Source organism: Artibeus jamaicensis, unplaced genomic scaffold, assembly GCF_021234435.1.
Source record: "Artibeus jamaicensis isolate MK-2021 breed Jamaican fruit bat unplaced genomic scaffold, CSHL_Jam_final contig_867, whole genome shotgun sequence".
NCBI classification, from domain to species: domain Eukaryota; kingdom Metazoa; phylum Chordata; class Mammalia; order Chiroptera; family Phyllostomidae; genus Artibeus; species Artibeus jamaicensis.
Window position 1 is genome coordinate 7,347,273 of NW_026521995.1, and position 27,740 is coordinate 7,375,012.

The 27,740-nt window shown below is 40.7% G+C and overlaps 1 protein-coding gene across 2 annotated transcripts in view; it reads left to right on the top strand.

Moving 5' to 3' along the window:
* The window catches only part of PDSS1 (decaprenyl diphosphate synthase subunit 1), a 40,243-nt gene that overhangs the window by 9,309 nt on the left and 3,194 nt on the right, over positions 1-27,740 (top strand). For both annotated transcript variants that reach the window (XM_037146334.2, XM_037146335.2), the window contains exons 5-10: positions 5,522-5,663; positions 8,402-8,513; positions 8,604-8,713; positions 19,121-19,201; positions 19,296-19,409; positions 24,794-24,874. In XM_037146334.2, coding sequence (XP_037002229.2) covers positions 5,522-5,663; positions 8,402-8,513; positions 8,604-8,713; positions 19,121-19,201; positions 19,296-19,409; positions 24,794-24,874 — 640 coding nt within the window. The remainder of the gene's footprint in view (positions 1-5,521; positions 5,664-8,401; positions 8,514-8,603; positions 8,714-19,120; positions 19,202-19,295; positions 19,410-24,793; positions 24,875-27,740) is intronic.

Here is a 27,740-nt window from a genome sequence, read left to right on the forward strand (position 1 = left end):
TGCAGTTTTCTGATTCAAAAGTAAAGGCTACCAGGATGTAGGCACACATGTAGTTCTTTTCCACATGGGCCTGGTAGTCCAAAGGTGAGTGGTTATAAAGTGATATACTTTGCCATAGTTCTGGGCACCTCACCCGTCAGTGCCTGCCTTCCCGTGACTTCAGGAAATGTGACAAAGGGAAATCTTTTATTAAAAAAGTATTTTGACTAGGACCCTCAATTTTTGAGTTTTGAATATATTTAAATTTTTTTAAAGATGTTATTTATTTATTTTTAGAGAGAGGGAAAGAGAGGGAGAGAAACAGTGATGTGCTAGAGAAACATCGATCAATTTCATCCTGCGTGCTTCCAGCTGGGCACCTGGCTGGCAACCCAGGCATGTGCCCTGACTAGGAATCGAACCGTGACCTTTCGGTTCACAGGCCAGTGCTCAGTCCACTGAGCCACACTAACCAGGGCAAATACATTTAAAATTTTAAAATACTAAAGCAACTGCAATGTTTAATATTAAAAGAAATCCTAAAAGGAAAGAGGATATACCCATATTGCCTCATGTAGCCAGCTATCTTTGCCATTGCCTCTACCCCTCCCCTCTTGTACTCAAGTCATTTATAAATAATTTTTGAGTTCTGCTTTGTTTAAAGTGTTTACCATGTTGCTGGCGTGTCCTCATAGTTATTTTTATATCATGTGATCTATTGATGGAAATTCCAGTAGACCATAACGTACTTACACATTTCCCTAGTGTCGAACATTTGTGTTCTATTTCCTTTTGTCAGTTGATAGCATCGTAAGGAATGCCTTTGTCGGCACTAAATTCAAGGATGCTGTCAGCGTGAGCGTCAGATGTTTCTGAGTGTGCGCTCCCCTCTACTTCCTGCTGCTGCATCCCCTCCTCGGTCCAACACAGCACCGCACTAGGGGCACCTCCCAATCACCTGAGACTTTCAAAGAGCTCCCAGTATAGTTTGGACAAGCAGTGAAATCTCTGGCAGTGACTTTTTAACCATTATCATACTCATTTCCAATCCACTTAGAAGGCACAGCAGCACAAATTCTCCCTCTGAACCAAACCTGAGTACATTCATGTGGTCTAGAGCAGGGTTTCTCGGTGTGGGCACGACGGACATTTTGGGCCACGCCATTGTTTGTGCTGGGTGGGGTTGTCGTGTGCACTGACAGGGGACATAGCGGCACCCTGCCCTCTACCCACTAGATGCCATTAGTGCCCTTCCCCCCAGGTGATGTCAACCAAAAAGGCCTCCAGACATCCCCAAACGTCCCCTGGGGAACAGAGTCATCCTTGGTTGAGAACAACTCCTCTAGGGAGGATGTTTACATTTTAAGTTTCTTTGATTGGTACATAATACAGTTGGTTGCCCTCAAACATAACACGGAAAGGAAAATGTTCCACACCACTCTGACTCTTGTCAGCTGTTGTCCCAGTGGGTGAGAGGGTTTTCAGTTTGCTTTACTGCCCTGTATAAACTTATCGCAGAAAACATGGCAGACTATAGCACAGAAAAAGCATTGCTAGTTCAAAAAATAAGTCCAAGACTGCCCTTTCCGGAAATGTTTTGCTGCAGTGTCGTTCTCCCCATCGATTATCAGAGCAGGGAGTAGTACAGTATCCCAGCTGCGTTCCTCTCCAAGACCCAGGTTCTTGAGAATAAGGGCCCTCCTAAGGCCCCTCCCTAAGGACCCTTTGGATCAGGCTAATGAGCTAAATATCTAGCTGTTAGTTACATGCCACTTAAAGCAAGAAAGGGGGAGGGGGAGCTTCTGAAAATCTGGGTCGGGTGTGGTTCTGCTTGTTGAGAAAGACTGAGGACAGTATGGCTTTGGCAGAGCAGAGCAGAAGGTGAGGAAGAACACGTTCCACCCTCGGTACTTCAGGGACCCAAGTTGGACCCAAGTTCGTAACAAGTCTGTTCAGTTGCATATAAAGGTAAAATCTATTTGAGTCTGTATGGATGTATTGTTCAGCATACTGAAAACAAAATGTGGACTTTTATCAGGAAGCAATAGGGAAATGCGATTCGCGTCCTGAGGATTGTATAAAGACAGAGACTTCATTTGCATTTTTTTTAATTCTCACCCTAAGAATTTAGATTTGTTGATTTCAGAGGAAGGAAGGGAGAAAGAGAAAGAAAGATCAGTATGATAGGGAAACATAGGTGGGTTGCCTCCTGTATGCACCCCAAATGGGGATCAGACCTGCAACTTTTGGTGTAAGGGACACACTCCAACCAGGTGAGCCACCCAAGCAGGGCTTGTGTGCATTTTAATGAGTTTTCTTCAGAACGAAACTGATGAAGTTCTGTTCGCATTCTTTCAAACTCACCCTTTGAAAGATGAGTTCCAAACTCATACAGATGCGGAGGATAAGAGGAAAGAAGGGTCTCCCCCCACCACGATTGTGTTTCTCAGAGCAGGTGAGCCACTCTGCTCTTGGGCTGTGAAGACACTTGGGAGGGTCCTCAGCACAAGACCTCTGAACTGATGTCCCCAACTTTCAGGTCACCTTTAGGAGAGGACAGACTCTCATTCCGTTCTCCCACCCTTTATAGCTGGTGCAGCAGTAGGCCAGCAAAGGCTGAGCCTGTACCAGAGCCCTTTTTAAGAAAAGCTTCCATTTGACTTGCAGTAAATTAAATGAATGCTCCCACCAAACAGAGCCGTGTTCCCCAACCTTTGTGCATCAGAATCACCTGGCATGCATTTTAAAAATGCGGATTCCTGAGCCCCACCATTAGAAGTTCTGATTCACTGTGTCTGAAACTCAGTCTGCATTTTAAAGAATATTGGTTCCAACGAGGTGCACCAGGGATAGGCATGTAAGAAACACTGAGTTTGTCAGAGTTCCAACAAGCAAAGCGAAGCACTTATTTTTTGAATTGTCAGGAGAGATAAACAGAAGAACATTTGAAGTAGAAATAGAGCCTTCTGTATACCACATGAGAACTTTGTTCATATATAACTTCCAGATTTGGGAATAGAAGTCTCTCTGTCTCCATTGTTAAAGTGAGATTTTTGAACTTTTAAAATACATTTGCTTATCTCCTTTATTCCAAACCACGTAATATATTGTCACGGTTTGGTTTTTTTATAGACAGTTTATCCTCACTGGGAGTTTCCTTGTAATTTGTTTCAGACTTCACATTATGTATTAGTATGAACAGGGAGAAAAAGTATTTTTTTAAATCACATGTAAGTTGGCTGAAGTGTATGAGGCAGGTCATTATATTATTACATCTTTTTTTATCTACGCTTCAGATTATTCATCATAAAAGCCTTGTCTTTACATCTAGTGAAAAAAAGACAAATGTGCTGAGGGTGTGAATCACACCATGCTCTTGCAGGTGTGATGTACAGAGGACCCAGCCAGCCTGCAGGATGCAAGGCCCCCTCTTCTCACGCTGTCTCGCGTGCCTGGCTTTTCTTAGCACCTCTCTAGGAAGCTGGGAGGGCGTGGTGGCTATTTCACAGCAGGAAGTAGAAATGGTGCCCAGCTTCTTGAAGGCACGACTCAGTTGGCACTTTAGAGAGTTCGTCTTAAAGATCGTGTGAGATTTTTCTGTCGTCTGTAGACTTCGGTTATCTGCCCCACTGTGCTCTGGAGAAGCAGTGGCAGTGTTTTTCAGATACAAGCTGACACACATTAAGTCCTAACTGTGTGGGGAAAAGTCCATTAGATAAAATTATAAAGTATCTAAACTGCAATGTTCTGCATAGGGACTGGATCACAATGCCAGATGACATTCTAAGCAAGAACCTTTTTCTCATCTGTCAAGAATTCAGCCATGCAAAATGGCATTTTCATATATTCACAGTGTCTGTGAAATTTTAAAATATTTAAAGATATTTTTGCTGTTTTAGTATCTTCACAAAACCCCTAGTGTCTCAGTGAGGAAACCCTATCCGCTGATGTAGTTTGTGGTCGTGGAAGTGGTACCCAGTGTAGGAATGCAGGAGACAGGCTAGAGGCTTTAACAATTTTTTTAAGGTAAGTTCCACAACTAACCAGTAGGAAGTATATATTTTATTAGACCAAAATCCAACTGAGAAATATTCTAAAAAACAGCCTTTATATTTAAAAAAAAAAAAAAACAACTGTAAAAGTCTGTTTCTTTTCCTGTACATTCAATTCAAATAAGATAGGGCCCAGTAAATATTTCTGAAAAATAGTGAAGGTCAAGCTTCCCACTATAGCCTCTGTGGGGGTCTCACCAAGAGATTCAGAAGAGGCTCGTAGAAGCCGCCCCAACCTCCATTCTGTCATTTAAGAGAGTGGTTTTATATGAAGACTTGTCCCTACCCTCTTTCCTTTACTCTTTCCCTCTTGAAAGAATGTGTTGTGATCTAGAAGTACTTAGAATTGTTATGATTGTAACATATCAATAAATAATGAGCAGCACTTTACATACAATTGATTTCTGAACTAAAAGCTATTGTAAGGTTCTGAGACTTAGTTCTAAAATCTTAGGTTAGAGCAAGATCAGGAGATGTTTTCATGCTGATTTAGTGTTTGTAGGTAAGTCCAGCATCTTTAATGTAGCTACACTTCATTTTTCATTGCTTTCTGCTGGGTCTCAGGAATCAGAATGAGCACTTGTATCTTTTACATCTGTTCACATTAGGTTTTTCAAGAAAAAGTCATATTTTAGTATCCCTCTCACTTTTCTCCCGTTTAAGAGTTGTCTTAATGATATTTGAAAAGTAAGCTATTAAAGTAAGTGAAGCATTTGGTTAACGTGTTTGAGTCGGGCATATGTTCTGGATTCAAAGAACTCAGTGGACTACTACCACAGTTTGATTTTCTTGAAATTCAATTTTTAAAAGTCCTCATAGATGATGATGGTGATAATGAGGATTAAAAAGGAACTGGGGGCCATTCCCTTTGACCTGTAAAACTCAATGTCTGCGTATCTTCTTGAGAGTGTTTATCCTGTAGTTGGTTTAAATCTGGGAAATGAAAGTAGAAATTTCTAATGTAAAGTTTAAATATAAATCAGAAGAAAGTTTCAACCAAAACTCTCTCTTGGTTATCGAGGTCTTCTTGCTAAACAGTTAAGAGCGTGAAAAATTTTGAACATAGTGACTGCAGGTTCTCTAATAACACTTTTTTAGAATGCCTCTCATCTGTCTTCCCAATCTACCCCTGGAATTTAATTGTAACCTAATTGCAAACTTGACACCTGACCAAGACCACTAGTATAAGACAGAAAGATGCTTCTGAAGCCTAATGGCCAGATACCTCTGGTGTTTTTCTCTTTTTGTTGTTAACCATACAAATTCTATCTCTTAATTAATGTGTTGTCCATAAAACATAATCTTAGCATAAAACAAAATGTAATCCTAGTGATAGAAATGTCTCTGTAGGGAAGCCAGAATTTTTCTACGGTTTCTCTTAGAGAAATAAAATTCTTTGTCCTAGATCCGCTGTCCAGTTTTCACAAGATGATTGCCGAGAAGGTTGTAGGCGGCATCTCTGTTAAAAAGCATTACTTTCTGTTAACTAGAGACGTGCAAGCCAGCCAGCGCACCGTAGCCTTAATTGCAGAAATGATCCACACAGCTAGTCTGGTTCACGACGATGTTATTGATGATGCGAGTTCTCGGAGAGGAAAACACACAGTTAATAAAATCTGGGGTGAAAAAAAGGTATGTTTTTTTCTTTGTTTTATCTTTCTTATGAAATCACATTCTCTTTCGATTACATTTATTTTTCAGTTTTGTCTCATTAAAAAATTATGCTTCCTCAAATGTGGTCTTCCAACTTTCAAAATAGTATTCATGTCTTATATTTATACAGATATCTGATGATAGATATAATACCATAGAAAAATAAATAATATTTCTGGTTATTCTCTGTTTTCTATAGAATACCTTTTGATTATAAGGGTAAAAATTTCTGTAGTTTTCCAAAAGTTATATTTCATGTAGAATCACACATTGTACTTCTGGGCTCAAATTATTCAGATTCAGTTAGGGTCTGAATAATTTGAGCCCAGAAGTACAATGTATTGACTGCAATATGTAAGCATGTTATAAAACTTTTTTAAAACTTAAGTAAATAAAAGTTTTAAAATAACAAATTGAAAAATATGTACTAGAGGTATTCTTTAACGAAGAAAACTTTACCTTTTGATATAGAGGCTCTATAATTGGGATTGGTTCATATACTGTATATTTTAAAGCATATTTCTATATTATTTTATTAGCATTTCTTCAAAAGGGTGTGCAAAGTGGAGCATTTTATTTGAGGACATTAAATCACGGTTGAAGAATGGGATGCAGTTGCACAAATAAAAGTGAAGATGCGCGGGCCTCCTGGGAGTAGCTGCCTCCCGGCACACGTGCCACCCTCACAGGCCGCAGCACAAACAAAACACTCGTGTCAAAGCTTTCCTCGCCTCACTTTCCCCTTGCTCACATGTCGACCATGCCTGGGCCCTGCTGTCCTCTAATGGGCCTTATTAAAAGAAGAAATATATGTTCATCGTTATCTTCACATGCTACTTTTGCCTTAATATCCTTGGCTTTGTTGTGTAATTGAGTCCTTCCATTTCACTTGTAAGGTTTTTTTTTCAAATTTTACAGAAAAGGTTTTGTATTGCAGTGACAGAATTCCATTCCTCAGAACACTGATAAAGAGAGGGTAGACTTTTGTTTTAGAAAAGTCATAGGTAACTTTATGATGTGTTTGCAGTTTGCTAGCTAGCTGTGGTCAGGGCCTGTCCTAAAGCCTTATTTGAGCTCTTAGACGAGCAGGATGAGGAGAACAAATTAAGGTCTTCTCCCTGACCACTCCGCTCTGTGACTGCCTCTACTTTGGGGGGCTTCTTTCTGAGTGTGGTTGAAAAGAATGTCTTTCCCACCGCCCTCTGCCTCTTTGAGGTGTGAGACCGCTCTACCCTGCCCTGTACAGGGCCACCTGCCAGTCTTCTCCCCTTTTCTGCCTCTCAGAACTACTATATCAGAGCTGGCTGAGTAGCTCGGTTGGTTAGAGCATTGCCCCCATACACCAAGGTTGTGGATTTGATCCCCTGTCAGGGCACGTACAAGAAACAACCAGTGAGTGCATAAGTAAGTGGAACAACAAATCGGTGTTTCTCTCTCCCACTCTCTGCCCCTCTTTCCCCCGCCCTTCCTCTCTCTCTAAAATTCCGTAATAAAAAGAAAAGCTACTACGCTATCAATTTCAGGAAAACCCTATTCATATAGGAACTCCTCTGTGAGCCCCCATGACCCTGCCAGGGTCACCAGGCCCGCCTTCCTTTAACCCCTCACTTCACCCAGCCCCAGTCTAGGGGCTTCAATTCCATCTGCTGGAACTTTCGGCATCTAGGATCCCCACGGCTAGAAGAGGAAAGAGGTAAAAGCTTAGAGACCTGAGCCCTCTGTTACTAATGATGAAATATAGATGGATGGGTCTCTATGTGTACACGGGTCATAATTATAAAATGCTGATTAATAAACATAGTGAACATCACTAATTTCAGATACTAGAGAACCAACACAATATAAACTTAAAATGTGTTTTAAAAATTCTATGAATTAAAATTTCTATGAACTTAAGCATTTATAGCTAGTTACTCTGTAACATAACACTTAGGCATATCTTTCAGTGTGCAAGTTAATGTATTTGATTATAGCATATAATTCAATTGTGTCTACTTTATAATTAATTACAAATACAGTATGGACATTTACTCACAATCTAAAGAAAATTGGAAAAATATGTAGTGTTAAGTGAAAGAAAAAGATTGTGTGTAGGAATGAGAGACAGTGTAACATATTGCAGAGAGTATTGCCCAGATTCCTTGGTTTAGTTGTCATTGAGAAAAGTGTGAAGTGTGCCTTGCAATGGGGCAGGCTAAGTCCTCTCTGGGATAATTCCCAGTCTGAGCCTTGGAGGAGTTCAGTCAGTAGGAAATAACTGATTGAGGGAAAGTGTGCAGACAGCATTGTATGACTCATGCTCTGCTCCCAGAGAAGAGAGGAATCTAATCAGACTGAGGGGACCTGAGTGGACTTCCTGGAGGTGGCATCTGAGCTAATTATGCAAAGGAGCACTAGATGAAGTAAGGGAAGGACTTTGGGGGCAAAAGAAGCCGTAACTGCATAAGCACAAGAAGATGGTTTCAGGGAGGAGTGAATGGTCCAGCACAACTGAACTGAAGGCAGCTGCCTCTTGGTGGGGCCCAGGGCCATCGCTGAAGTGGAGAGCTAGGCTGGGTAAGCTCTGAGAGCCAGTGCAAGTCAAACAGTGTCCCAAATCTGCTACTGAGATTTACAAAATCCTTCTGTGCAAAAAGAAGGGAATACATCCAAGTCAACTTCATTGTTGGCATCATTGTTCTGAGACTTTTCTCTAAAAGTTTTTTTTTTTTCCCTAGGCTGTTCTTGCTGGAGATTTCATTCTTTCGGTAGCATCTATAGCTCTAGCACGAATTGGAAATACAACTGTTATATCTATTTTAACCCAGGTTATTGAAGATCTGGTGCGTGGTAGGTTAATTCTAACTTTTTTTTTATTCCAATTTAGAGTTAGCCAGGCAATAAGACCGTGTCTCAAATGACCCTTTTCCTTCTTTATAGGTGAATTTCTTCAGCTTGGATCAAAAGAGAATGAAAACGAAAGATTTGCACACTACCTTGAAAAGACCTTTAAGAAGACCGCCAGTCTGATAGCCAACAGTTGTAAAGCAGTATGTACGTTCTGTCTTTTTTCAAGTTTTAAAAAAAAAGCCTCACAGCTATTTCTTGGAATCTAATGCTCCTAGAAAAAAAATCACTAAAGAACTTTTAAAATAATAACCAAAACACCAAGAGGTCATTGAGAAAAGAATTAATCCCCAAACAGGGGGGCACTACTATAGTTTTCATATTTCTGTGTTCTTTTGCTATGCTGACATTCACTTTTCATCATTCCCCCCAAGAGTTTATTCAAAATAAGCTTTCAAATTTTCTAAATCTAATTTCCAAACTATGTTACCTATTGGATAACTTATGAATAATTCTTCTCATGATTGTTGTCCCACACACTTTCTGGCATTTTTACCTTTAAAAAGTTATGAAGTGCTGTGTTCTTAAATATAATATTTATTCAGGAGAAAATGTGTAACTGAAGTATTGGATTGTCCTACTGCTGTCTCCTTTTGTAGGAGCAGCAGTTCCTTCCATCATCTTTTACATGAAATATAGACAAGCCATTTCCTTCAGGATATAAATTGTGAACCGTAACTTTTTCCCCTCGGCATTCTCCGTAGCCTTCCCACTATTCTCCACATACTTTTCTTTTTTTAAAAAACTCAGCATTATCTTTAATCGGTAGACTAAAATGTATGGTATTGTGCTACCCCATAAATAAGGGTTCTGTCCGTGAAATTATCCCTATAGCCTGTCTCAGCCTAACAGATGTAACAGATGAAATCTGGGCAAATAATAGTCCTCTGTAATTAAAGCAACAAGAAAGAAAACCTGTAAGGGGCAAATGTCGATTGCTGTCACAATGTACTCTTTAATCCTCACCAGAGGACATTTTTTTCATTGCTTTTAGAGAGAGGAAGGGAAAGAGAAACATCAGTGTGGGAGATTGGTTGCCTCCTGTATGTGCCAGATGAGGTATCGAACCCCCAACTTTTTGGTTATGCTCCAACCAACTGAGCCACACAGCCAGGGCTATCATGACACACTCTTAACACAGTTACAGTTAAAGAGCTTTTCCTCGCACCTCTCGGGTAAATAAAAATCCCTTGCCCATAGTGTCTCTATTTGGAAAAGTGTGAAGAAATGGGTAATTGTGAACCAGAAAAGAATGAGGACACTTTCTTCCTAAATGAGACCCATTTAAACCCTAAGGACTATGAATTATGTAGAACATGCTGGCCACAATTTCAGCCACTTTTGTCTTTATTGAAAAGGCTATTTTTTCCAAGAAATTGCAAATTTTTTTTTAAAGAGAGACCAGTTAAAATTTGATAGACACTGAAATGCCAAGTAAAAGGATGACCTGTTTAAAATGGGCACCATGGCAGCCAGCCTTGGTTCACAGCTTGGCATTGCCTGGGTACCTCTAAGCCTAGCACGTGTAGCAGCCATCTGCAGGTTACTTTGTAGCTTTTTCTCTGTGACCCCAGACAGAAGACAGGTGGTGGCTGACCTTGGACATACCAATGGCAATCAAGGCTCAGCTACCACAGGAAGATGTACACAGCCTATGCAGTAGGTGCACCTGCAGTGCTGAGCTTGGGTAATAGAGGAGGCTGCACCACAGGGCATCTACTATATTGGCCACTCTACCAAGCCTGGGAGATGGAGCAGCTCTATCTGACACAGAAACAAAACACAGGAAGGCAGCCAAAATGAAGAGACAAACAAACATGGCCCAAATGAAAAAAGAAAACAATTCTAGAAAAATAAACAAAATGGAGATAAGCAATATACTAGATGCAGAGTTTAAAACATTGGTTATAAGGACACTAAATAAACAGTGAAGACCTCAACAGCATAAAAAAGGACAAGTCAGAAAGTAAAGCACTGAAATAAAGAACAATTGACAGTGAATCAACAGTACAATGGATGAATCAAATCAGAATTTGGAATATAAGTAAGTCAAAACAACCAATCAACAGCAGAAAGAAAAGAAGAATCCAAAAAAATGAGGATAGTGGAAGGAGACTCTGGGGCAACTTTAACAGTACCAACCTTTGCATCATGGGGGTGTGGGAATGAGGAAAGACAGCAAGAAACTGCAACCCTACTTGAAAAAATAATGACAAAAAACTTCCCTAGCTTGGTGAAGGAAATAGACATACAAGTCCAGGAACCACAGAGTTTCAAACAAGATGAATCCAAAGAGGCCCACACTAAGACACATAATTAAAATGCTGAACATTAGATACAAAAGAATCTTAAAAGCAGCAAGAGAAAATTCAGTTACCTACCAGAATATTCCCATAAGACGGAGCTGATTTCTCAAAAATTTTGCAGGCTAGAAGGGAGTGTGAAGCAATATTCAAAGTGATAAAAAGCAAGGACCTACAACCAACAATACTGTACCCAGCAAAGCTATTATTTAGAATCTAAGGATAAATAAAGAGCTTCCCAGACAAGGTAAAGCTAGAATTCATCGCCACCAAACCAGTATTATATGAAGTGTTAAAGGGTCTTCTTTAAAAGATCAAGTTGGTGAATGATAAAATGGCAATAAATACATATCCATCAAAAATTGAGTCTAAAAAAACAAGCAGAACAGAGACAGAATCATAGATACAGAGAATCATTTGATGGTTGCCCAACGGGAGGGGTCAGAGGTTGGGCAAAAAGAAGTGAAGGGATTAAGAAGTACAAATTTTAAGTTACAGAACAATCATGGGGATGTAAAGTACAGCATAGGGAGTAGAGTGTATATATACACACACATACACATATATATATGTGCACATGATCCATGGACTTGGACAACAGTGTGGGGATTGCCTAAGGAAGTGGGGAGGGGCCATGGGAAATTGGGACAACTGTAATAGCATAAACAAAATACAATTTTAAAGTAAAATGGGTGCCATGCCCTTGTTGGTTGGAGCGTCATCTCATACACCAAAAGGATGTGGGTTAGATGTGTCTTTCTCTCTCTCTCTCTCTGACTGACCCTTCCTCTCTCTTTTAAGTCAGTAAACGTATCCTTGGGTAAGGATTAAAAATAAATATAATAAAGTGGGCATCATAAAGGTGCTCCATTGTTTGATGGCCAAAATTTCTGTGAGGATCAAGATCCATCCTCATAAGGCATCATAGTGTATTCAGTGAAACTCCTCAGTTGGAGCAACAGTGAGAAGCACTACCAGGTAGAGAGGCTGTTGGAACTAGAAACACAAAGAGTCGTTGTCCACACACAGCACACGTCCTCCCAAATGCACATAGCAGCAGCCCCACTTGGGGCCAGGACAGGAAGTAATGCACTCCGTGCTCGAATCCTTTGAAGGCATCAAGGAGATGAGCCCAAGTCATCAAAGAAAGGCTTAATTGTGGTCAGCGTTCTTTGCTTGGGAAGTCGAAGACACTGTAGCACGTGTATTGTTTTATAAAAAGCACCTTGTTTTTTGCAGATTAGCAAGTAGATTAGCAAGTAGACAGTGGATATGGATGTTAACATGGCTTGGCCCAATTAAAAATGAAATGTCTTGTGCTGTCCACTAGGAGGCATGCTGGCATCATCCCGGATCTGCCCACTTACACGGGATTTACTCCTTAATTTTGGGTGAAAGTTTCTATATTTAAGTGCCTATGGGGAGAAGTATTCTAGAGTTGTTATGTTTTCAAAATTGCTATTTTTATGTAGCCAGGTATTTAAAATGCAAATATACATGGGCTCCCAAAGAATACATGCAAGACAAATCAGAGATGCCAAAAGGAGGGGATAGAGAATTTAAACATCAGATTATTGCAGAAGATCTAATGAAATTCCATGATGTTGTAAAATAGAAGGAAATTTAGCAGCTTATAGTTCATTCTACTAAGGACATCATTTCTGCCATCCTGTTTTTAACCATTCATTGTATTTTATTAGAAATAGTATTCATACCTTTTTAAAATAATTTTATTGATTATGCTATTACAGTTGTCCCATTATTTTTCTCCCCTTTATTCTAACCCTCCACCCTCCCTCCCACCAGCATTCCTCCCACCTTAGTTCATGTCGTACATATAAATTCTTTGGCTTATCCATTTACCATGTATTCTTAACCTCCCGCTGTCTGTTTTGTACCTCTGTTTTGAACCTGTCTATTCATGCCTTTTATTCCCTGTACCATTTCCTCCTTTCTCCTCCCACCCGCTCCCTACTGATAACACACCCTGTGATCTCCATTTCTGTGATTCTATTCTTGTTCTAATTTTCTTAGTTTGTTTTTGTTGTTTTAGGGTCTGTTGTTGATAGTTGTAAGTTTCTTGTCATTTTACTGTTCATAGTAAAATGAACAGTAAAATGATCATCTTTTGATGATCATCTTTTTTTCTTAGATAAGTCCCTTTAACATTTCATATAATAAGGGCTCGGTGCCGATGAACTACTTTAACTTGACCTTATCTGAGAAGCACTTTATCTGCCCTTCCATTCTAAAGGATAGCTTTGCTGGATAGAGTATTCTTGGATGTAGGTCCCTGCCTTTCATGACTTGGAATACTTCTTTCTAGCCCCTTCTTGCCTGAAAGATTGCTTTTTGAGAAATCAGCTAGTCTAATGATAGTCTAATGAGAACTCCTTTGTAGGTAACTGTCTCCTTGTCTCTTGCTGCTTTTAAGATTTTCTCCTTATCTTTCATCTTGGGTAATGTAATTATGATGTGCCTTGGTATCTGCTTCCTTGGGTCCAACTTCTTTGGGACTCTGAGCTTCTGGGACTTCCTGGAAGTCTATTTCCTTTGCCAGATTAGGGAAGTTCTCCATTATTTTTTCAAATAAGTTTTCAACTTCTTGCTCTTTCTCTTCTTCTAGCACCCCTATGATTCAGATGTTGTGACACTTAAAGTTGTCCTAGAGGTTCCTAAGACTCTCATTTTTTCTGAATTCTTGTTTCTTCATTCTCTTCTGGTTGAATGTCTGTTTCTTCCTTCTGTTTCAAACCATTGATTTGAGTCCCAGTTTCCTTCCCTTCACTGTTGGTTCCCTGTACGTTTTCCTTTATTTCACTTTGCATAGCCTTTACTTTTTCTTCTATTTTTCGACCATACTCAACCATTTCTGTGAGCATCCTGATTACTAGTGTTTTGAACTGTGCATCTGATAGGTTGGCTCTCTCTTCACCACTTAGTTATTTTTCTGGAGCTTTGATCTGTTATTTCACTTGGGCCATTTTTGTTGTTGTTTTGGCATGCCTGTTACATAGTGAGGGGTAGAGCTTTAGGTATTCTCCAGGGTGGGGCAACCCACGTTGCTGCATCGTAGTGCTATGTGTGGGGAAGGGGTCCGAAAGGGAACAATGCCACTTGCTTGGCTCTCAGCTGGCTTTCAGCCACTTCCCTCACTACTCACAGGCAAATTGGGCCCTTCTGGTGCTGATTCCCAGGTGGGTGGTTTTGTGAATATTCTAGGACCCTGTGGGTCTCTCCACCAAAGTTCCCTGTGAGGCTGGGAGTTTCTCCCACTGTCTCAACCCCAACAGGTTTTACAGTCAGAGGTTTTGAGGCTGTTCCCCCGTGTTGGAACCCTAGGTTGAGTAGTCCGTCTTGCTCCCTAGTTGTTACTCCCAGTTTATCCATATGCAGATGTGGGACCACCCAGTTTGCCAGCCACTGCCTTGATGAGAGTCTTCTCTTTGAGAAGAGCCAGTTTCCTGGCTGCCAGTCTCTGCCCCTCCTGCTAGTCTGGATGTCTCTTTCTAACTCCTTGGTTGTTGGACTTCCATACAGTTCGATTTTCTGGCAGTTCTGGTTATTTTTTGTTTTTAAATTTGTTGTCCTTCTTTTGGTTGTGGTAGGAGGCAAAGTGTATCTACCTACACCTTTGTCTTGGCCAGGAATTAGGAATAGTATTAAAATCTAAGAGAGGGCTGTCTAGGATTGTTTTGTGACACTTGGTATTAAAATAGAAGCAATGTTAGATGATTGGCTATTTATTTATATACATAGTGATGCCAAATACCTCCTGTGGCTTCCCAGTGAAGTACACAGCTCGTTCACCAGAGAGTCTAATGGGAGTAAGACCTGAGAGGTCTGGTGGCCCGTCCAGTGTTATTCTGTCTGACAGGGGCTGAGATTGGATTTGAACCAAGAACTGTATACAGTAATTCTGCATTTGTTTTCCCCCTTTTCTTCCTGAGTGTATGTGGGTGCATGTGGCCTGGAGTTAGTGAGCTGTCTTCCTATTATTTTGTTTTCAAAGATACAGTTTCCCACTACAGATATTTAGGTGGTCATATCTGTAGAACGCTCTACTTTTTGGCTATGATACTGTTATCTAATGTACAAACAGACCTGATTCAGATTTGCCAGTTCTCCTAATACTGTCATAACACATGGAAACAACTAGGTCCAAGGTCTAGTACACATTCTAATGATGCATTTGTTTGTCATAAATCTTTTAGTCCCTTTTATTCTGGAACACTTATCCTGCTTTGGTCACTTGAGTAGGGTGATGCCTGCCATGTTTCTTCACTTTCAAGTTCAAACTCCCAGTCTCTGGTTTTAGCATCTATTTATAATTCTTCCTTGAGGCAGTTATTACTAGGCTAGCTGTCAAATATTTTCCTCCCATGAGTGGAATGAGTGGGTTCCCTCCCATTCTAATGGAATAATTCCATTATTCCTCCACATCACATTCTTACATTTGAGTTGGTATTTTATCTTGAGGAACATTTTGCCTATATGGACTCTTGGATTGTTATTTTATTCTTTGGATTATAGTAGTTTGTTATTTGTATGTTTTAGTGCTCAATTGTCCCATACTCAGCCAGCAGGGAAGGTCCTTTAAGCTGGTTCCTGTGTCCAGCTAACATCTCCCTACCCTCCTTTCAGCGCTTCCCTCATCCTGTCTGTCCCAGCACTGGGACCCATCATTCCTCCAACCCCTGGTGCCTTTTGGTGGAAAATTGTACTTAGAAACTAAGATCTGGGGGCTAAGCACTCCCAGTGGACAGAGCAGGAAATACATGTCTGTATAACACGTGTGTGGATACGTGTGTACCTTTTTCAATATTCACCTACATTTATTCAAAACCATGAAGGTAGCATAGTGATTGCTCCAAAGCCATTAGACACCTCAGCATTCATGCATGATTTATCCCAGCATTCTGTCTTTCCAGAGTGCAGCTCCCTTCCCCAACGTTAAGAAAACTGGCTCCCATGCTCCACAATACAGTTATTTCACTCAACCCTAGTATCTACCACAGGAGCTTAAGCATTTCTTTGAAAACAAACTGAGTAGCCAGAGTTCAGTGTTTAGTTTCTTTATCCTGATGATAATATAATCAAAATTCTGCGTTCAGTGTTATCTTTCTCCCCTGTTTCAGTACGGTTATTATTTGAAATTTAGTTAAGTGCTTTTATTATTCTATGTTAAGGGTTCCCTCCCATTCTTTCCATTTTGGTTTTTTTTGTTTGTTTGGTTGGTTTTTTTTGGTTTTGAGGTTACCATTGTTTTGAGTGTGAAACGTTAACATAGCCCCAGAAGTCTCTGGAAGTGCACTTCCTCCCCTCCCCTCTACCCCATTCCCACTCCCCATCGGTTCCACCCACCCTGTAAGAAACCAGTCTCATCAGTTTATGGTTCTTTTTACACAAATGAGCAGGTGCATGTATGTATTTCCCCTTCTTTCTTGCAACAAAAACTAGTATGTTATACCACTTTTTTGCTGTTTTGCTTTTTCACGTTGCTTTCTTCAGCTAACAATATATTGTGGAAATGATTCCATGCTGATTTGTAGAATCTTCCTCATTTTTCAAAAAGCTACATCGTATCCCATTGTGTGGACTTCCCATGATTCACTCAGCCACTCAGGCATTAAGGTTTCCAGTAGTTCACAATTACAAATATTACAACTACAATGATTGACCTTCTGTAAATGTGTTTTTGTATTGCTAGAGGTGTACCTTCAGGGTACATTTCGAGGTATTTATAGATGTTGTTTTGAGAAAAGTTCCCTCCACAAAGGTTGCACCACTGTGCCTTCCTACCAGCAGTTGGTGAGAATCTCTTGCCTGCTTCCAGTCAGTCAGCCTCAGGGACAGGGAACGTGTCGTAAGATGTCAGTTTCTGCCAGTCTGATGACAGATGAGAAGTGGTATTGCAGTGGAGTGTTAATTTGCATCTCTCTCCTTTCTGGGTGAAGTCGAACATCTTTTCAGATGCTTAAGAGCCATTTTTATATCTTTAATTTTTGTGAATTGTCAGTTGATGTCTTTTGCACATTTTCTGATGGGTGTTTGGTCTTTCCCCCACCTCAGTTTTAAAGAGCTCTTCACATATTAATAATATTAGCTTTTTATCTGTGGTATTATGTTGCATATGTTTTCTCCCAATATTTTCAGTTGTTTTTGACAACAACCTGTTTTGATATTTTTTATGTAATGGTGGAGCTCCAGTAATCTCCACAGTTTTTATAAATAAGACTACAATACGTATATGTATCTATCGGAATATATCCTAACTTACAGTGGCACAAACATACACTTCAGAGACAGAGATGCTTGATAAATATCAATTGCTGTGGCCCTCCTAATCTTTTTGAGACAAGGCTTATGAGAATCTTACAGGAGGTTTGGTCCTCCCCGGAAAGACGCTCATGTGCACACCGTGGCCTGGTTGTGGGCCTGCCCCCGACAGCACAGCTTGCCAAGCTCCACTTTTTTACTTGATCATTCCACCCACTTCCATAAGGACATGCAGCATCTCTCCTCTGGTGCCAAGAACAAGCCACGTTCCTTTCACGTCAGCACACTTCCTATCTGATTTTACATTGTTTCTGATTTCCTAGTTGGATAGAACAGATCCAGACAGTCCTTACTTGGGTTGGGGAGTGGGAATGAGGAGTGATCTGTACACTGCAGTAGTCAAAATCTGAGCAGAAATGTCCCTTCATAGCCTGTAAGGCAGAAGCTGCCCACTAAGAAGTAGCTTGGCTGTGGGTCGGCCACCATATGTGAGCTGCAAGCAGGCAATGCAGACCTCAACAGCTCTACCCTTACATGGACACATTACTTGAACCCTTCCAAAATGAAGCTTCCATTTGTTGCCCACGAGAAGCAGCATAACAAAGGAAGAGAACAGTCTCTGGAGCCAGACAGTTTGGGTCCAAATTCTAATTCTAATAGGACCACAGAGAGAGGGACCGAAGTCAGGGGACAGGGTTATCATCAGTGACCCGTTACAGAAAGAGGACTTAAGAGCCCCATCTGGCTTTCTCGGGGAGGATCCATATAGATGCTTCCTCTCCACTGGGGCAGAAGTCTCTCCCTCCCCGTTTTGGTTGTTACTGTCATTTGTTTCCTAAAAAACATGTCTGGGCCTCCTTAGCAGAGCAGCAGGGACTGCACTCACGGGGCCAGTGCCAGCTAGCTTTTGGCTTTATTTTATTTATTTTTTAAAAACTTTTTTGAGTTTTAAGAACGACTTAGTTAAAAGTCTTATATCTCCCCCACTGGAAAGGAAAAAAAGAAATAAAGAGGAAACTAAGACAAGTGGAGATCCTTTGATAATGAAATAACTATAGGTCTGAAGCTTGAGGCTATTACAGACATATCAAGAAATAACTGCATTTCAAAAAAAAGAAATAACTGCATTTCAAAAGTAAGTGAAATCACTAAAAACATTAAAAGGACTACAGATGGGGAAATTCATATATGACAGCATCGTGTGTATGATTATAGTAGATGTCTTTCCCTAAAATAAAGGCTACATCAACAAGAAAAATAACAAATAAAGCATTGGGACAACTGTCAACTGCTAGAAGCTAGCATTTCACATAATGGAGTCTCTCGCATATCAAAAAGCCAGCCAGCAGAACTGGTCTGGGGTAACTTGGTTTTTCCTAAGCAGTGGGAAAGGGCTTATCCTGTGAAAGAAGGGAGGAACTAGATAGTTTTCTTAGAATTTAAGAAAACAATCTGAGACTGAAATCCTTCATTAAAGACACAGGTACAGCTGACCCGTGAGTAGCACAGGTTTGAACTGTACAGGTCACTTATATGCAGATTTTTTTCAGTAAATACTGAAAATGTATTTTCCTTATGATTTTCTTACCACTTTTCTCTAGCTTTATTATAAAAATACAGTATAGTACATATAACATGTAAAATATGTGTCAGTTGTCTGTTTACATTATTGGTAAGGCTTTGGTCAATAGTAGACTATTAGTCAAGTTTTAGGAGAGTTAAAGCGTGTGTGTGTGTGTGTGTGTGTGTGTGTGTGTGTGTGTGTGTGTGTGTTGGACTGCCTGGGGGTCAGCACCCATGGTCCCACGTTGTTCAAGGATCTGCTATACTTGTGCAAGTTTGGCTTCCCGATAGCAGTATCTCCTGGTTGTACGTAATCAGTCTAGCCTCACTGCCTCTTAAGGGAACAGATGTGATTCCATCCACGCAGTGCTAGCTGCTTATCTGAGAATCCTCTTTCTGTTTCAGGTTTCTGTCCTAGGATGCCCTGACCCCATGGTACATGAGATTGCCTATCAATATGGAAAAAATGTGGGAATAGCTTTTCAGGTTGGTCTGCTTTATGGCCTGTTGGTACAGTGGGAAGGGTGCCCGTGATGTTGGGATGGTGGTGCTTACAACATTCCTTTTGTCCTTTCATTAGCTCATAGATGATGTATTGGACTTCACCTCCAGTTCTGACCAGATGGGCAAACCAACATCAGCTGATCTGAAGCTCGGATTAGCCACTGGCCCTGTCTTATTTGCTTGTCAGCAGGTAGGTTTTACAAAAGTCCCTCTGACACACTGCTGTGTAGCCCTGCAGAACCTTATCTTCCAGGCACAGCTGATGGGAAGGTGTAGATAAGGAGCAGTCAGGTTAGAGACCTCAGATCTAGATTTGATCCTGACTCTGTGACTGAGGTTTTGGGGCCAGGTATCTTACCTCTAAATTTTATCTGTTTTCTTATTTGTAATACTGAGAAGATTACAACCTTCCTGCTAGGGTTGTTGTGAGGTTAACTGAGTATTCATTGAGATACATTGAAAATTAAGTGCTGCCTGCATTTAAGGTAGTATCATTTTTTCCATGTATTTGGCACACTGACCAGGTGGTTTCCACATCTTGATTATAGGACTGGACTTTGGGTATGCCTCAGAACCCCTTAAAAAGGCACAGGAAGGGCCTCCAAGCTAAGAAATTCTGAGAAATTCTCCAGTTCTAGAAGTTTAATGGAACTGTTTGCCGCTCTCAGAGAGCCTCAGCCACTGCCTCAAAATGTCAAGAAGTCAGTGGAATGCACTGCTAGAACCACATAGTTCCTTCTTTCTCCAGATTGAGGGGCTGTCAAATTCAGGAAGCAGGTAAAATTGCCTCCGTGTTCTCCACATGGGTGCAAAGCTCAGGAACCTCAGAGACGCCGGCTGAAGGCAGACGGTTCAGAGCGGCTCTGGGACCCGGCCACATTGCCTTGGCTGTGCCAAGGGTCATTGGAGTAAGTGGGACATTGGCTGGTATTTGGACATCTTTTTCATAGATTTCGTATTAGTACTATTTAATTCATTATTTAGCAAAGCAGTAAGATGTTCGTCATCATGCCATGAAATTAAAAATTAGCTCTTCGGTCTAAAATTTTAGTAGCTTTTAGTCTTTCAGAGATTTTGCCTCTATTCCTCAGAATGTACCAAGATAAATCATGTCTTCCATAGAACTATTTCCATTTGGATATTTGAGAAACCAGTGACCTTGCTCTTGATCAGTTTCTGACCGAAAAAGGAGAGATCATCTGTTTTCCACTATCTAGTAGAGCCATAACCAGGTCAGCTCTTCTCAGAGGAGGATGCTGGCTTGGCCAGGGGCTGGGCCAGGTTACCATGGGCAACACAGTGGTGGACAGCAGTCAGCTGAGGACTGAGGGCTGTGAGATGTGGGAGCGTTTTGTGGAGACATATGACCTCATTACCCGGCTCCATCCTCAGCATTTTGAGGCCTAGGTGAGAAGTGAAGGTGCAATAAATGGGTCTTTTCTTCTGTTGAGTCACTCGCCAGCCCAGAATTCAAGAATGTTAATACACATGCCAAGTTCTGACAAAAATTTATAAAATTCCCTTGTGTACATTAAAGCATGAGTGAGGAACATTTTATTTACCATTAACCCACCAAAAAAGCAGGATTCGTGAGCCATGTAAAAGCTCGCCCAAGATTAGAAAGATTGGTCATCAGCTACCATCTATACAAGAAAAACTGATCTGCTGCTCAGTCCCTGGTTAGTAAATATCTGTAAAGAACAAAAGATGGACTGAGAGCCCTGAGGTTCTGCCAGCTCACTAAAGATGAGGCTCTGAGGTTACCAAGATGACTAAGGAACAAGCCTTTCCTAAAGAAGTTTACAGTCTACTGAAAAGAAATCTCAGTTATAATAAATAATTGTCATGAGCTCCATGGTACTAAGTTCACAGCCGAGTCCTACTTAAACCTTAAGGTAACTGAGAACGATGTCCCTTCTAATTGTGTTTCACTATGAACATATTTCAAAAGGAATAAATTAGCTTTCTTCTGCAGAGAAGAGTAATGGCTAATTGTGCCTTCAGATATAGTAGGACAAAGTCCATTGGCAACTGGACCATTCCTACATTATCAATTTGTCAGTAATCTGCAAAAAATTGAAAAATACTATTTTAAAGGGAACAAGGAGAAGGAACAAAGCTTACAGTGCCCCAACCCACATCTTCTGTGTGTTTTACTGGGGAAACCCAGCGTCACGAGGCGCACACTCACCCTCACCAGACAGCACTGTTCCCATCTGCCCATTAGGCAATGGGAGAAGGAGCTGAAAGACGCATTGAAGCCTTAGAAAAGGGAACACAGAATGAGGACGCAGAGCAGGAAGTGACTCTGGACAGGACCTGTTTGCTAAGTAGACTGATTATTCTTTCTCGTGACACATGGGCCAAAAGTTAGTCAAATATGTATTCATAACTTGTTCTCAAACAAAACATCAAGTGTAGGCTCTGAGGATAACACTGTCAAAAAAGGCCAGAAATTTGTTTAGGGTAAAACAAGTTCCAACAATAACATAGAATGTGCAGTATCTCCATGTAATGAAAATGCATTGTTTTCATAGTTTGCAAAGGATTCTTTATACATTATCTCTAGTCTCACAAATCCTTTTTCGTTGAAGGTATAATGTCCATTCTACAAATAAGAAAGCAATTCTCAAAGTTGGCCAAAATTTAACACATGGTAAATGGCACAGCAAGCAATTACACACTCCAAGTCTTCTAAGACCAGTACTCATTTTAGTATACAATGTAGTATTACTACCACCGCTAGAAAACCTAGTACCTGAGGAGCTTGTCTGGTCCCCAGTAGGTCTTCCCAGAGGAGGGACTGGTCTGCTGGCACTCAAAAAGCACAGATGACACTCACCAAAGTGGCTCCATGTCAGCTTTCGTTATTTGTGATTAACCTACCCGTTTAGTGGAGGGCTTAGTCATAAGGCGTCTATACTCTTTTTCCATAGGCAGGTGGGCTTTGTTTGCAGATTAGAAAAACCCATGTCTTGAACTTTTCCATTTGTGAACACCAAGTCTCACTGGACCAAGAAAATCAGCCTTGGGGAACAGCTTTTCCTTGTTGACATAGCATTAAGAACTTCGCATTTGTTGGACCTAGCAACTTGATAGAAACTTCCTCTCTGGAATTCACTGTTTTTGACATCTCTGAAGGGGTTTCTTGACAACAGCTGGTACAGAGTGTTTAAGAAAAGTTGTGGCATTTTTAGAGAGGTCCCAGTGATGACAACGTCCTTCCATATACTTGTACATGTTTTCTTTAAGAACAAAAACTTCATGTTAAACTTTAACAAGAATATAGATCTCGGATTTTGAAATCTTCAGAAACAGAATGGAAGTGTTGTGTGTGTGTGTGTGTGAGAGAGAGAGAGAGAGAGAGAGAGAGAGAGAGAAACTACATTAGTGCATTCTCAAATATCCTTTAAGAGATCTTTTCCTTCCTTCTGGTTCTTGTCTTTATTTGCTAAGTCAACCAGAGCTAAATGCCAGCCTGTAGCTGTACTTCCAAATGCCATCAACATCACCAGCCCCTGCACCAGCTGCACAGGCTTCTGGTATTGTGACTTAGGAGTTACTCAAGTTTTGTTTAAGCTCATTCCAATGTACTGATCACCTTAGAGTTTAGTTTATGGTATAGTTTAGGTTTCACAGAGGCAGAATCTGATTCATCCATAGCTGATTTTCCTACTCTTAAAAATAGAGACTGAGAAACTTACTTCTTACAAAATCTGTAGGAAGGCGACTGTCCTTCCTGTTATGTTTCCCATTTCTTCTCTACATACACATGAAGGGACTGGACAGAGGAGTGTTGAGGGGAAGAGTCTGCTGTTTGCATAGTAAAGCTGAACACTGTACATGCTTCAAAGGATGGAGATATTCAGACTCAATGCAAATTTTTTTCAAATTCTGCTTTCGCAATGCTTTTTATAGTAAAAGGAATAAAAAAAAACCCATCCAATCTGCACATTTTACCACACTCGGTACTGCAGAAAAAGCTCATAGCTGTAAACGAGATGATGGCACCGATGCCCAGGACATTGTCACATCAGCTTAGAGGATACAACCTTTTAGAAATCCAGTCTTAGGATGTGGTATTAATAAACTAAGACCAGTGCCTTTTACCCACTGTTAAATTTTGTGGTTAATTTTTTTTCACCAACATTGACTGATTTGAGCTTCCCTGATTTGTTTTCTGTAAACCTTAAGTTATTTGATTCTTAAAACACCAGTAACTAAAGCATATTACTGGTTTTCATTAAGAACTAACCAGTTGCTGGCTCTTTTAAGTATTATGAGCATGTTCTGACACATACTTTGCTCTGAAAGGAACATTCTTAATTCTTCATCTGCCATCATCTGGTTGAGGTCTGTCTGTGTGTCCTATTTTTAGTTCTGGGATTACTAATGCCGTGGTGGGGGTTGCAGGGTAACAACTCATTTCACCCATCAGGCTCGCCGCCAGGGAAAAGCTGGCAACTGCTGTAAGCATTGACGTGTCCAAACCCAAACACATCATCTTACCTTGTGCTGGTGGAGCTACCGGATTTGAAGTCCTGTAGTTCAGCTCCTCCATGACACAGATGAGGCGGCTCTGAACCGAGAGATCAAGGAGCACCAACACTGGAGCTCACATCTAGAAAACAAGTGACTTGGTGTCCTGGTTTCCTAATTCTGGCAGTTGCAACAATTCCCCTACATTGTTGCTAAGTATCATAGAACAGATTTGTCCCCTCAGTGCCTTTTGTGCCTATTCTGTTTTTTCCTCTTATTACCATCAGTTTAACTGTGTTCTTCTTTATAATTTACTGCAGTAACCTAACCAGTGTTTCTACCTCTCTCCTCTAATTCAATGGTTTTCAACCTTGGCTGCACAATAAAACATGTAGGAAGTTTTTAAATCCTGACGTTGGTGCCAAACCCCAAGCCAACATAATCAGTCTTTGGGAGCAGATCCAAATGACTCTGTTATAACCCCCCACTGAGGGGTTCCAGTGTACACTCAGTATTGGATACCACTGCTTTAATCCAGTCCACTCCAGGAGCTGCTAAGGCAGAGCCCTGCTTATAGTGCCTGCTGCTCAGAAACCTCAATAGCTTTTAAGTCACTCAATTTAGTACTAAAAGTAGAATTCCTAATTGCCACCCTCATCCTCAGCCAGTGGTTCTCAAAATGACAGGAGACACCACCAGAATCAGCATCATCTGGAAACTTGTTAGCAACGTAACCTCAGGCCCACCCCCACTGAATTAAAGACTTGGGGGGAAGGCCCAACAAGTCTGTGGTGACTGGTGCAATTCAAACTTCAAGAACCATTAAAAAAGTGAGGAGACTTTACAGATGTACCTTATTCCTTCTCTTTCCTACTCAATATTGGACCAACGATAGAACAGAACATCGTTACGAACACTGCGCCAGCCCAGTCCCCGGGCATGGAAAATGGATGTCTTAGTTCTGTTCCTTTTCATTGCCATAATTTACTGCTCCCCTGCATCTTGTGATCACCTTCCCCCCCGTTGTTACAAACTAATACCAGACCACTTGATTCTGCCGGGAGCAATAAACAGATCTTCTTTCTTTGTGGTTAGTTCCCAGAAATGAATGCTATGATAATGAGACGGTTCAGTTTGCCAGGAGATGTGGACAGAGCTCGACAGTATGTACTACAGGTAAGATTATTTTAAAAAGAAAAAAGGCAACAGCAGGTACAATGTGGAAAAGTGTTTTTTTTACCCAAATAACAGTAACATTAAATTCTAGCTACGAGACCAAGTTTAGTCACTTCTTGATTTGACAAAAACTAAAAAGGAAAAACTTGTATAATTCATTTTTCTTCTACAATTTTTTCTAATAATTCTAGCTTCATTGGCCTTGGGTAGGAATTAGACATTAACATATTTTGAAAGCTACCCAAGTGATTCTAACATGCAGTCAGGGTTGAGCCTCACAGGTTTGGAACCAGTCTTCCCACATCCATCAGTACAGCACGACGATGCTCCCAAGTCACACAGACTTGCCTCCGCCCTGGTCCAAGCCCTCACCCTTGCTGCATGGATAGACTAGAACACCAAGGTATTCAAAATTGGTCTTTTCCTACTCCATCCTAAGTGCCATAAAGGTCTAACTACAGAAATGTTATGCCCTGGCCAGGCAGCTGAGTTGGTTGGAGTGTTGTCCCAATACCAGAAAGGCCACAGGTTCAGTTTCCAGTCAGGGCATGTGCCTAGGTTGCACGTTCAATCCCCATCTGGAGCATGTACGGGAGGCAACTTATCGATGCTTCTCTCTCACACAGATGTTTCTCCTTCTAAAATCAGTAAACATATTTTTAGGTGAGGAGTAAAAAACCTTTAAAAATTAAACCAACGTAGGCAAACTAAACTATTTAACCTTCGGAGCTATAAGCTTAGTTCAAATATTTTGCCATGTATCCTCAGAGCTTTTCTGTTGAAGCCAGATTTTTTGGTATGTTTTCAGTTTTGGTATCTTTTGAGAATGAGCTGTTTTTAAGGATATCCCAGTCTAAAGTCACTTGAAACCAATCGATATAGTTAATGAGATGGAGCAAACAATTTTTATAAGTAAATATGGTCTGAGATTTATAGTTAGTCCACTGCTTGAGAGAATTCCAAATACTTTTCAGATTTTTAAAGATTTCTAAAAAGCAAAAGCCCTCCAAGGATACAGTTCTTTTTAAACTCTGTATACTGTTAAGCATCATAACTTGCTATGGGTCACCACCTTTTTGGAAGGCCGTTTGGGAGTACCAGTAAAAACCTTAACATAAGCCCTGGCCGGGTGGGTGGCTCGGGTGGTTGGAGCTTGGCCCTGTGTGCCGAAACACTGTGGGTTCCATTCCTCGTCGGGGCATGTACAGGGGGCAGCCGATTAATGTTTCTCTCCCCACCCCGCCCCATTGCCCCCTTCCTCTAAAATCAATAATGCATGTCCTCAGGTAGAAAAAAACTCAGTATGAGAGGGGGCCCGTTAGCTGGTAAGTTGCTATGCTGGGAGAGGTTTTGGCTTCAGAAGTAATAGTACAGACTGAAGGCTAAAGAGAAAAGTGGGACTGAAGGGAGAAATTAATTGTAGCTCTTATGCAAAACACTAAAGTCCGGCAAGCCTAGACATAAATGCACTTAAGGAAAAAAAAACCAACAAATAGCACTAAACAAATTCTCCATAGACCTCAGTTCTAGCTCCCTTTCCGCCCACAGAGCCTCCTAATCCCTATTTCCTCATTAAATATGAATGGACAAGTAGGATTTATTTAGTAGGACTATTAAATAGTTGATTAAAGTTTGCTGAATAAAAAGATGAACAAATAAAGAGGAAAACTATAATTAGGGGGATTCAAAAATAACTGCACTCAAAAAACAAGAACAGGATATTACCCTTAAACAATGAAAAGGAACAAACTCAAATTTCAAATGACTGGAAAACTAACTCCTAAGAGTTGGAACATGGAATTGAGAAAATCTTCCAAAATGTAAACAGCAAGGGAAGATAATGAGAAAAAGCTCCTAAGACCATCAGTAAAATCATGTAACAAAACCAGAAGGCAGCGAGCAAGGGCCTCCAAATGATGAGGAAACATTTCAAACCTATAATTCTATATCCAGTCCAATGACTCTGAAAGCAAAAGTCACTATCACACTTAAAGACCAAAATGTTGGCTTCCAATACACATTTTCTGAATAAATTATTTGCGATTTCAGCAAAAGAATGTAAACCCCAACAAGGAGGAAGATGTAGGTACTGAAACCAAGAATTCAATAAAAAACTCATCCTGCAGTGACATTTGTAAAAGAGCTAAAAACAAGTAACAAATGGAATGATTAAGCCATTAGAAATGTTAGGAATCAGGAGCACCTTTTCCAAAAAGGAAGAAAAGGAGGCATTTACATTCAGAAATAGAATGTAGAACAGTAAGGCACAGCAAACTAAAACACGTCCTATTTTGTGTTAGTTGGTAGAATATAGAAAATCAGAGGCCTTTCATAACGTTAGGAATACTCTACTCCTAACACGGAATAATGACAGAAGCATCGTGAACTTGGAATTATGGAGAAGGAAATAAAGTTATTGACTTGATCATATAGTAAACATTTTTACATTATGGGAAATGATACTTTATTAGTGTTCAGCTTTTAGAAAGAACCAACATAAAAACACGGTTACAGACTCAAACGCAAACCTGACTATAGTGTTATGCACAGTTCAAAGCAGAGAGAGACTTCCAGCCAAGATGGAGATGTAGGTAGATACACTTTGCCTCTTCACACAAATGAAGGACAACAATAAATTTACAGACAAAAAATAAGCAGAACGGCCAGGAAACCCCAACAACCAAGGAGTTAGAAAAGAAACATTCATCCAGACTGGTAGGAGGGCCAGAGATGGGCAGCTGGGCTGGAGAGCACTCTTGGCTAGGTGGTAGCTGGCAGACTGGGCAGTTCCACATTTGCCTGCGGATAAACTGAGAGGAACAACTGGGAAGCAATATATACTGTGCAACCCAGGGTTCCAGTGTGG